Here is a 12261-nt window from a genome sequence, read left to right as displayed (position 1 = left end):
CGCTTTAGTTTGTTGTTGATTGACAGCAGAGGCTTTTTTCTGGCAACCCTCCCAAACAACTTGTGGTGGTGGAGGTGGCGTCTGATGGTAGTTTTGGAGACTTTCTGACCCCAAGACTCAACTAACCTCTGCAATTCTCCAGCTGTGATCCTTGGAGATTCTTTCACCAGTCGAACCATCCTCCTCACGGTGCGTGGGGTCAATGTACACACACGTCCTCTTCCAGGCTGATTCTTAACATCTCCCCTCGCTTTAAACTTCTTAATTATTGCCCTGATAGTGGAAATGGGTATTTTCAACTGTTCAGAGATTTTCTTATATCCTTTTTCTGATTTGTGCAGCTCAACAACTTTTCATCGCAATTCGTCACTGTGTTCTCGGGTCTTTCCCATAGTGATGAATGACTAAGGGAATTTGGCCTGTGTTTACCTCATATTTATACCCCAGTGAAACAGGAAGTCATGCATTATCCGACTTCCCTCTCTGCTTTTTCTCCCTCCCCCTCCTTCCTGCTTGTATATTTTACGAGTGAAAAAAGGTGGCAAGGTTATAGGTCCGTAGGACTTTGTAACTGCTCTACAAAGACAATAATACTGTATGTTCGCAACTCACTCCTGAACATTGGGTAGATGTCTTCTCACTGGTTTTCCAGCTTTTCAGTGAAGGCGAATGGAAAAAGAACAAACATTGGATGAGACAAGCTGATGTTGATGAGAGCCTAAGTCCACCATCCACCTTGTCCCGGTATCTTACTGACAAACATTCAGTCCCAGACCCGGACCTGACCAATGTAGAGCCCCAGGGCAAGGTTTTAGCTGGTGCCTCTTGCATCACAGCAAATTCCACCACCAATCATTGTGTGACTAAGTACCCAGATGCTGCCCTCTTTGTGACTGGGACATTTTGACAAGACAAACCTTAAAAAGTTCTGCTAAACTTCTATTAACGTTTCTTTCATCAGCTTTCGTGTCCCACCAGAGAAGGTACGATTCTGGACCGTTCTCCTCCATTAAGATTACAAGACTAATGGTCCATCTTAATACCCCCATTTGCGATTATCGCGAGCAGCCAAGTGCCTACTTGTGTGATGTATTTCCGGTGACTGCCACAGTGCCCAAGGGCCTGTTAAGCTCACTTGGACACAGTAAATGAATAAGTGTACAAATACTGTACATGGCTCAATCAAGCTCAGCCCCAATAAGTAGGCTCAACCACACAGTATTACAGTTACAATCAGTAAGTAAAACACACATTCGGTAGCTGTGAGGAGTAACATAATACATAAAACAAGTAATTTGAGTTTAAAGACATACTTCATTGTCCCCGGGGGTTATTTTTCTTCGGCAACAGTGCTACAGCAAAAAGACAGTAATTTATCAGACAAGGAAGATAACACAATAAGGAAGAAAGATATAAAACATATTGCACATGCCTTGTGAGATAAAAACTATAAAAGATAGGCATTGTGAAAATAAGTAAAGAAGTCGTAAAACCATAAAATCCATAAAACTATAATACGTAATCAGCCTGTTTTCTTGTTGAGTAGTATTAACTAGAAGCACGTGGATCTATTGAACATAAAAGAGACACAACATGATTTCATTTTGATCGGTTTCGGTGTGATTTTCTCTGTCGAATTGAATGGTTTCTGTCTAGTAAAAGTCCCATCAAGAAGAACAGATGATATCAAATAAATGATAACCATGAGTGGAGGTTCTGTCATAACATTCGTGTGCATACATCCAACGTGTTACAAACTTCTCCATGCCTGTTGATTAATGTGGGTCCTAAAACCAGCACACAGATGCACGGCCATCAACAACTGGACCAGTGTGGCGCAGCAGACCATGCTGAATTGTGGGACACACTTAGCTCTGATTACAAGTATTTGGAAAAGTGTGCATAAAGTATGGGAATTTACTAACCTGGGAGACACTTGTCTATTACTTGGCGTTGCATGAATGGGTGCTTAAGTGCTCAAGACCTCAAGTGTGGGTATTAGGATGGACCCTAACCCTAAAGGCATATGTCTCAATTACAAGACTGTATACAGTTATCAGGCAAACTCCTCTGTAATCCATTTACAGGAAGATTCAGAAAAAGCTTCTTTCCTCAGACCATCAGGATGGTGGACTTTGTCCAGATTGTTTTTATTCTGCAATGTCAAAGTGACATATGCAAAATGCAATTCAACAAAGCATGACAAAAAGGATGTGAATAGTGGTTAAAGTATCAGAAAATTCAACTTGAGATGCTCCCAATGTCCACAGACCTCACTGTGAACTGTTTTCATGAAATATTCTCTCCACTAAAGAAACTGCCCCAAAGAAAACAGTGATTCACTTCCATGCAGGTCACCATTACTCTGATGCAGCTGGTTGTGTAATGGCCCATGTGTGGTTTCTTGCTGTGTCCCACTTAACTGTTTTTGAGTCCATCCCACACAAGAGACCATGTTCCTGTGGGGGGCCGGTAGGCTCAGCATTTAGTACTGTGGGCTGTATGACACGACAGGATACCTCCTTCTCGTTTCATGCAGTGATGGAACGAACTGAATGAAAAAGCACTTCTGTGTTATTGCTATGCTGTGTGAAAAACACTGCTCGCTTTAACACAACTTTAAATATAAGGGGGGAATCGGGATTCAAGAGGTCAAAGCCTGTACTGACTGTCCTCGGAATATGGAGCAATCTCTGAAAGAATTCAATTAGTCTGGGTTTCAGAAATCTCTCTTGACAGACTCTTCATGCAGAATGAATACTCTGCTCCTGCTGTTTGATTCCAGTTGGAACAAACATATCTTGACAGTCAAACAATGTCATATTATTACTGGGTGGAGGAGGTGCTCAGAACCCTCAACAGAGATTTGACAGGAACAGGGCTTCATATCGTAGAATAGGGGTTAAAGTCCCAACTACATGGCATTAGGGGCCAACTGTACAGAATCAGACTATCCTCCCCAGGAGAATGTACCCCCAAACAGAATCTGAAGTGACAAAGACTTCTAGTAAGTTAGTAAGTATGATGGGATATAAGGTGACAGTGTTATAGAGCGATAAGTCCACATAGGGAGGAGGTCATTGTGGATGGATGGCTGAACTAACCACTGGACCGTATGACAGTTGACTGCCATTGTCCTCGAATCATAACCAAGTATTACTGTGACCATGACGATGAAGGTCCTATTACTTAGCAAAGTAATCATTTTAACCCAAACATAAATGTTTCTCTAAGTACTTATTTTAACCGACATCAAGTAGACAAAGGAGCATTGAAAAACAAATTGAATGCCAACGTTATTGACAAGAACCTTCCAGGAGAAGGATACAAGACAATTTCCAAAAGCACTGAATATATTGGGATGTCCAAGCAGAGTCCCAGTGAAACGGAAGTTAGAGGGTCTTTTTTTACGGTTTCAAACCGTGTTTCATGACTCATCGGGCCCTCATAGGCGTTTACAAAAAATAATACAATCAAATGAGACTTTGGGCGACTAGTTAGCCAAACCGGTCATATAAAAGCCCACTTCACCATTTGTGCATCATAGGAGCCACCAGAGCAATTTTGGACAGAGACAGGAAGATGTGTGTTCAGATATCAATGGGCAAAAACTTTGTTTTTATTTCAATGGTTTGTGATAGGTGCTTACTCCTTATGACTTCAAGACTCCAGCCCTCTTTGAGTTATACCCAGGTCATCTGAGCCTGTTGTGTCACACAACATTGGTAGTTATATCAGTATGTTTACTGGGTGGCAGATCAGGGCCAACGGTATAAACATGACTAATCATGGCAACACTCAAGGGGGTTAATATATTTTTGATGTTAAGATCACATCGGAAAAAGCCGCTGCGGGGACAAGCTCTTTTAGTTTCTCTGCCACATCTGTTGCTGACCTCTTTTCTTGTCCTGACAAACTTCCCCCACTTGATTGCAACTTGTTGTCATACAGTATAGTGTTCATCTCATAGGGTGCACACAACTAAAGCTCTAAAGGAATCCAGGATACATGGGGTAGCCCATTGTGTACGCATGAATGCGCAGTTAAAGTTGGTCTGGCTCTCATGGCAGCTTTTACAAATAATTAGAATCAAATTGCAAATAGGCCACTTCCAACTGACTACACTGTAAGGTCCTGTTCTGTGTGACAGGAACCTGATTGGAGTGTCCAGTGTTTAGCCTTCTGCTCTGCACTGCTGGAGGCCATGTGATGCTATGAACGCGAGCTGCAGCTGCACGGCAGAGAAGAATCTGTTTTGCCTTGTTCCCCACAGACAGGACAACCCTCTGTCCTAGATACGTCCCTCTGTCTCAGATGCTATGTTTATTTGGGATTTCGTCACAGCTCTGCTTGGGTGGTGAAGAGGCCAGGAAAACACATTGTGAGAAGGGAAGAGAGCTTTTCTTGAGAGGGATGCTGTAGAGCAGACTGGCTGGCAGAGGGGGATTGAGGGGAGACATGTTTTGTCAACAGACATGGAATTTTTAAAGGCCTCCTTGACCTCACTCCCAAAATCCACAAACAATGTTTAGCTTCCAGAACCAGAGAAGTTCTTCTGGCCGCTTGATGCCTGTCTGCTGCTTCAGGAGAATATGGGGATACAACTAACCAATATTAAACTAAATATATTAGCTTCCATATGCTATCCAGCTAGTCTGTGATGACATTACATCATTGGTCGGATTAAGTGATGACGTTACACCATTGGTTGGATTGATTGATGACATTACACCATTGGTCGGATTGAGTGTTGATGTTACACCATTGGTTGGATTGATTGATGACATTACACCATTGGTCGGATTGAGTAATAGCGTTACACCATTGGTTGGATTGTGTGATGACGGTAAACCGTTGGTTGGCGTGAGTGATGACAATACACCATTAGTTGGAGCGTGGTGTTGACGTTACACCATTGGTCGGAGCATGGGATGACGTGCGACTTAGAGCAGGAGTGTAGGCTGAACTGCAATCATGGATCCGGGAGAGTAAGAAGGTCGCCACACCCACATCACAGACAGACAGAGAAAGAAAGACAGGGGAGCACAGGAGACACAAGGGAAAGGGAAAACACAAGAACCACAGGGAAAAACTAGAGACACAGCCGTGGCCATGACAGTTCTTCAATACATACGCGGTTGTTGTTGCTGCGCAACGCATTTGTTACTCAACCCACAAAGCTTGACCCAGAAAGCCTCATTTGAGAATTTTAGGGGGAGCTCTATAAAACTAACGTAGCTCAGTGCATAACGTGTGATAGCGAGTATGTAACTGAGCAACAAAGACAGATTGATGGTAGACCAGAACAGACTGGTGTTTGTGTGCCATCCCAAATCAATTAGCTAGGGGTGGAAGTGGTTTAGAAAACCCCCAACAGCCAGCCTATATCGATGCTGGCCTTATGTACAACAGTATATCTTCTTACCTTACATGTTACACCTCTCACCCTTAATACCCATTATGCTTGGTTGCAAAAAACAACAGTTACAGGTGTTTTCTTGGTTTCTTTCACCAGAGAGAGCAAACAATGTTATTACAAAGGAAGTTTGCAGGTAATGTAGTCATTTTAACTGAGAAATGTCAAAGACAAATGTGTGGCAAGCTACTATGTACGAAGACAAGACTATCTGGAACAGGTGGTGGAGAGGAGGACACTGAAGAAACTATTATCCATATTGGATAACCCGGACCACCCTCTCCACCACCTACTGCAGGGACAGCGGAGCACTTTCTCCAACAGACTCATCCAGCTCTGCTGTCACAGGAACAGATACAGGAAAACATTCCTGCCCACTGCCATTAGACTCTATAATAAATCACCTCAGGCCAAATCATACACATACACTGCTACACTGTTGTTGCTGCTGTTGGCGATCTTGTGCACTACTGTTTTTAGTTTATTTTTTCCTACTTAGTTAATTTAATACCATTCTATTTAGTGTATATACTGTGCATTTCTCTGCATTTATTTTTTATTTTTGTATTACTTTATTTTCTTAAATGTAATAGGTCCTGCTCTGTTATTTTATTGTATTGTATATATTGTGCATTTTCCATACTTAATATTTTTATTTTATTGTGTAACTTCGTTTGCTGCTGCCACAGACAAATTTCCCCTTGGGGATGAATAAAGTATATATCTAATCTAATCTAATCTAATCTAATCTAATCTAATCAAAGTGAATACAGAGAGTGTGTTCATTGCAGTCCTGAGCAGATTCCCTTATTCTATCATATTGTTTAGTTAAGTGAAATGACAAAGTAGAAGTTGGGTCATTGTTGTTGACATAAACCACTTTATGTATGTTTTAAATAATGGTACAGTTGCCTTATGTGGGAAATGACAAGTAGCATCACAAATATTACACTTCATGGGGCATTAAAGGAACATATTTGTCTCTTGTAGGTTTCCGTCATGACAAATTACAGCCACCGAGGGAAAATAATCCAGCAGTGACTAACTTTATTAACTAGCTTTATTTAGGTAAAAACACTATACCTGCTATCATTTAGTTATTTTATTGTAGATTGGTACTGTGGGGCAGAAGTGACAAATCACTCTGCAATACTCTACTTGCAGTACCATGCCACAACGGTACAAAAACGCTGGTATGGCCGTTTAAGGAATATTTTAGTTGTCCATTCCTCAAAGTCTTGTTACAAGCAAGAAATAAGCATTGTAATATGGTAGTCTTATATTTCAACCACAAAAGATGAAGGCACGATGGTGAAGCCAAGAAGAAAATAACCTGTGTTATTGTTCCTTATGGTGATATGTAATCATGCAACATTTTCTGGTGGATCTCACACCTCTATACTGTCACAATGTGAGTATTATTATTATTATTATTATTATTATTATTATTATTATTATCTGTTTAGGCAACTCAAGTTAGATCACAGACCCATCAATGCTGTATTCTATCACTGGATGACAGTGGCCATGCATAGACCAGGCCGCTGGAATTAAGGTTAGCCAAATTAGGCATTAATCAGCTAGCTAAGGTGAACTTGTTAAGCCACAGTAGTAGGTTGAATACAGTGTTATGAGGACTTTCCGAGTACAAAGTGGACCTGGATTCTGCTGGATTATCAGGCATCGGAACGGTGGTTGGTCCTCTCTTTGGCTCTCTTTCTGGCTCGCTCCAGTTCAGCCATCATGGGTAGAGGATCCTCATACATGTTGGTCTTGATTGTTCTCAGCTTCTCCTGGTAGTCCTTTGGCAAGTCGTTCTGCTCTGCTCCCATCATAATCACCTGCAGTGGTTGATGGAGTTGAATACATTGACTGTCCATGAAGAAAGTCCCTGATTTTCTCTCTTTATAACCAATAACAGCCACAAATCACCAAATTTCCTCCCAGCTCACTGTGGATGTTTTGAAACTCAGCTGTGTTGAGTTGGATCAGATATCGGAGGATATTACAAAGTCACAATTTGGTTAAATGTAAGAGAACAAAGTATTATTTGAAAAAGTAAAGGCCTTCTGAATGAATGAATTATACAACAGCCAGGTATGTGGACATCAACGTCAACACGTAATGGCATAGACTGTATATAAGAAGTTGTTCAACACATGCCTAATCGTAAAGGGCCGGTTGCTTGGCCTCCGGTCCCCTCACTCTTATTGTAGGAGTACTTTTATTCATTATCAAAAATGTCTCTCTGCAGCTTTGGGAAGAGCTCTCAAAGGGAAATGGTTCGCAAGGAAATTTTAGTGCCATTTAGGAGGAGTCTTAGTGGTAAAGTAAGATCCCCTGAGATTATGACCCCTGGTCTTCAGAATAAAACATCGAAGAAAAGTGCTCATTGTCCAAATTGTGCTATACACTATACTGAACTTATTGTTCTGTATATGTTCTGTATATGTATAACAGCTACACTATGTCGGTATCTAAAGACCACCGTAAATTTGAGAACCACTAGCAGCTCCAACAGGGACGAGGCCCAGCATAACAGAGGGAACAGTAGAGTTGAGTCTTGCATGCACACTATAGAAGACAAAGCCGTGACCACACGCTGCCTTTCCCTCAAGCATGTTTGGAGCTCTCACATGTGCAAAAGAACAGTCTGGTGCTCTAGCTCACTAGCTGTCAGAGCTGTAAAACGTAGCATGGCAGAGGGGGCGTGTCCTGACTGTTGTGACCCGTTGATCACATGGTCAGGTGATGAGGGCTGTGAGTAGACCGATTCCTGATCCAGATGCTTCACAGAGAGAAATGTGATGGGAGTGAATAGGTGATGATGCCCCTGAGCTGATTCATGATCATCTTCTCTCAGCTTCCTGATTCAAAACAACGGCATTCAAACAACCACGTTCACAGAGAATCACATAGAGTGAGACAGAAATGTAAAAGGATTATAATGCCGTTAACGGGTGACTGGTTATAATTATATTATTATAAAGTTGTGCAGCAAATTACTTCAAATGCAAAGATAGTATCATAGTTTTCATTGTTGCAGATTGCAAATGTAGCACTGCACAGGGGCGTAGCTAAAGTCAGTGCAGACAGTGAGGATGCATTGGGGGCCCATGGAATGGGAGGGCCCATAGAGAGAGAAGGCCCTCCACCCATGTGTTGAGCAGAGAATACGCCTGTGTTCAAACAAGAAACCAGTTGATTTATGAATGGTGTAATTTACTGTATCCACCGTGAAAAAGGAAAACTCATCACCTTCATGACTTCTTTCTTTTTTTGGTAAAGTCAGTAGCAATCTATAACAAAATGATATGCTTATTCTACATATTAAAACTATTCAAATAAATGATACATTTCTTAGTTTCTTTGGTATTTTTGATACACAGATATGCAATGATGATCGCTGGGTAATATGTATGCTGATGTTGTCCAATGTCAAGGTGCTAATGTTATTCAGCCTCCCCTCATTGATATAGATAGCGTGGACAAAATAGTAGAAACACCTGTCAATTTAAGAGTACCACAAACGGCATCCTCCGAAATGACCATACAGTCAAATCATCAGCTTCAACAAAAGCTGAACATTTTAACCTTCATGAAGGATTTATTGCAGGGCTGTTGTATTAGACTGCATTTGTTTTATTGAGGTGTATACATAATATACATAACCGAGTGTATGTATGTATTTTTTATCGAGAAATTCCACGACTAGACCGAAGCCAGCAGTGACTGTGTCTACTCACAAGTATTGTGTGTATATCAGAGCCTGATATATCTTCTTCCTCTGTGCCGTAGAGCGCCATGTTGTTAAAAACACATCAATAAGCCCTTCTGTTGGCATGTTCCTTCATAACCATGAACACACACACACACACACTGTAGTTTATTTTGACTCAATCCCATACACACTGACCTGCTGACCCAAGTACTCACTTAAGCAACAAATGTGGATTAATCTGGAGCTGAAAATAGTTCTTGAGAAAAGTAGATTTACTCATGAACTTTATGCCTACTTAGGTACAATTCTGAAGTACTTGTGCTTTACTTGAGTATATCCATTTTATATTACTTCATACTTCTACTCCACTACATTTCACAGGGAAATAATGAATAAAAACATACATTGCTGTATTGTTACTTTTACATTAATAAATTATCTCTTTTCTTCTTCCACCACTGAAAATAGTCCCCAATAAATACATTATTTCCTCCTATTTCGGTAATGTTTGCCAATAGTTACAGTGACCTGTTGTTTTAGGAAATGCCTGAACCTTTTTAAAACATAAAACTATATATTCGTGAGCCATTTTTAAAGTTTTGCATCTTCAGTAGGAACCAATGGGCTTTAAGCTAAGTGCCACTGACAGAGTAGGGAAGTCAGAACGTATTTGAAGACGGACTAACACATTGTTGGTTTGGGTTTTTATGTGAGAATTGTTAGCAATAAAAATATGTAGAATAACATCAGCCTTATCATCTAAAATGTTAGGAAGAATTTGTTTGGCATTCACAACACATGCACAGTTTTTAAACTGCACTTTTGCACTTATCACCTTATGATTTGTGTTGTATTTTGTCTGTGTGTGAAATGCCAGAAAGAATCCCTCCTCCATTAGATGTAAGGGCTCCGAGCCCACGAGCATGCATGCAGAGAAAGCGGTCTTACCTTCAGGTACTGTGGCGATGGTGGGGCGTACACACAGCTGTTCATTATGTAGGTACGACAGTTGACCTCCCGCTCTTTCGTCTTCACCGATAGCTCCACGGGAGTGTACGCACCTAATGTCACATTCTCTTGACTGAGAACACATGCACGCAAATGAAAACACATAAGTGGTAGAGGTCAGTTTCATAGGAACAGCAATCCAGGGGGAGGCCATTAAAGGAATTGATAAGTGAGCACTTTACCTGTCTAGAGACTCCAGATCAGACATGCTCATCCTCCACACCACACCCCACACCTCGTCCCCCGGGCTGTGCTCTATGGTGGCCACACCTCCGTGCCACCGGTCACTGGCAAGGCCTTTGTAGTTCCCAAACAACAATCTATAGTCCTGAAAAGGAGAAAAAGGTCATAAGTATGCACAGCTCACGTGGAACAGAACATTGATGCTCCTGATATCAGACCGTACCTTCAGCCTGGCCACGCAGTGGACCTTAGCAGACGGGTTCTTGAGCTGGAGCCGCTCCTTCAGCAGGTTGCTGCCATAGGCGAAGTACAGGAAGGTGAGGTGATTCTCCATGTTGTCACCAGCTTCTGCCAGCGGGGAGACAAGAACGAGGAGGGTCGAGGTGAGGAAGAGTATGAGCAGTCGGAGGGAGGCGCCACTGACGGAGCTCACAGAGCGGAGTGTGTGGAGGAGAGGAGAGAGCATGAGCTGCAGTGACAGAAACCAAGTACTGGCCTTCCAGCACTCGCACACCATTCTAATGCTAATCCCCTGCACTGCCATTGAGCCCTATTCACACTCACAATGGTTTGTCTCATGTGTTGAGCCAACAGCTCTGAGCCACATGGGGAGTAATACAAATACACACAAACACACACTCACACACACGGACGCACACACACGGACGCATAGCTGTCTAAATAAAATATCAGGTAGAACTTTTTACCAGAGATCACATGATAATAAAGTGATAATATCTTGGGAACAACAGGGTAATATTGGGGCTATACCATGGTAATTACAGAGGCGATAACCTGGTTAATATCTTGCTGATAATAAAGAGAATATCATAGTAACATGAGAATAACAGGAAGACCATCCCAGCAGGGAAAAAAATATCTCAGCATTAACTTATAATAGGGAAACAACAGGACAGCTTCCTTTACCAGCATATCTAGAAGATTCAGATGTTTTGTATTTTATCAGCCGTGATTCTTGGTTATTATGACAAAACCACCATCTGTGTTTCCAAGTACGAAATCACAACATTTGAAGGAGTTATTTTCTTGTAATTATGACGGTATTTCACTGATATTACCCCAATATGTTTTGAGAAAATATTTCCCTAATACAACTAGATTATGCTTAGTTTTACAATGTTATTACTGAGATGTCTTTCCCCATTATAACCCTCCTGTTTGTGCCTCATCTTTGTCTGGTAACCGAACTGAATCCCCAATATTGTAACAAGGCTTATTACCAGGGTATTAACAGGCTATTACCTCTGTAAATTTAGTTGCCAATATATTAGCACTTAATTAAACTGTTAATGATTACATGTCATGTGACGTGATACCAAATCTCATTAGGGATTTATGAAAACCATATTGCTACATGACAGAGATGGCTGTTGTTTGAACCATGGGTCACTTTTGAAGGCACTTCCTATGCTTTGTCATATTAGCCTGCAGAGGACAACCAGCATGTAGCTGTGTCATGACTTTATTCTTGTTTCTCCATCACAATCAACAAGTATTGTTGGTGCAACACAGCATCAACAAGCACGTAGTACAAACACGGCACATGAAGGTATTTAATAGAGAGCGGGACATGTTTTCTGTGATGGCTGATGCTTTGTTGTGCAGTAACCGGTGTGTTTCCGCTGCACAATGGGCAACTGTTATGTGGGTTCAAAACACCGACACTCATTGTTTTCTATGTAAACCAGCTGTTGGGGACACGCCACTGATTTTTTTCCCCATGCTGCTGTTGCATGCCAACTTTCCAGAAAAGCTCCAATTTTACCACATTCGCTCCACAGATCAAAACAGTTCAACTACTGTACTTTGACTACTTGTGTCTGGTGAATGCTACAGGTGTCAACATACTCGACTGTATATGTTGTACTTTACGCTGCATAAAGTCAAATCTACTGTGTATAAAAACAGAACT

At 41.5% G+C, this 12261-nt stretch overlaps 1 protein-coding gene across 1 annotated transcript; it reads right to left on the bottom strand.

Moving 5' to 3' along the window:
- Positions 1 to 7092: 7092 nt before the first annotated feature.
- Positions 7093 to 10662, bottom strand: ggctb (gamma-glutamylcyclotransferase b; the record flags this gene model as incomplete). Its single annotated transcript, XM_079164568.1, has 4 exons — positions 7093 to 7257; positions 10086 to 10218; positions 10328 to 10473; positions 10552 to 10662. 4 exons carry the CDS (start codon positions 10660 to 10662, stop codon positions 7093 to 7095), a joined length of 555 nt encoding a protein of 184 aa, XP_079020694.1.
- Between the last annotated feature and the right edge of the window lie 1599 nt (positions 10663 to 12261).

The sequence above is a fragment of the Pholis gunnellus genome, assembly GCF_910591455.1.
Source record: "Pholis gunnellus genome assembly, chromosome: 8".
Lineage (NCBI taxonomy): Eukaryota > Metazoa > Chordata > Actinopteri > Perciformes > Pholidae > Pholis > Pholis gunnellus.
This window is presented reverse-complemented; position numbering and strand designations above follow the sequence as displayed.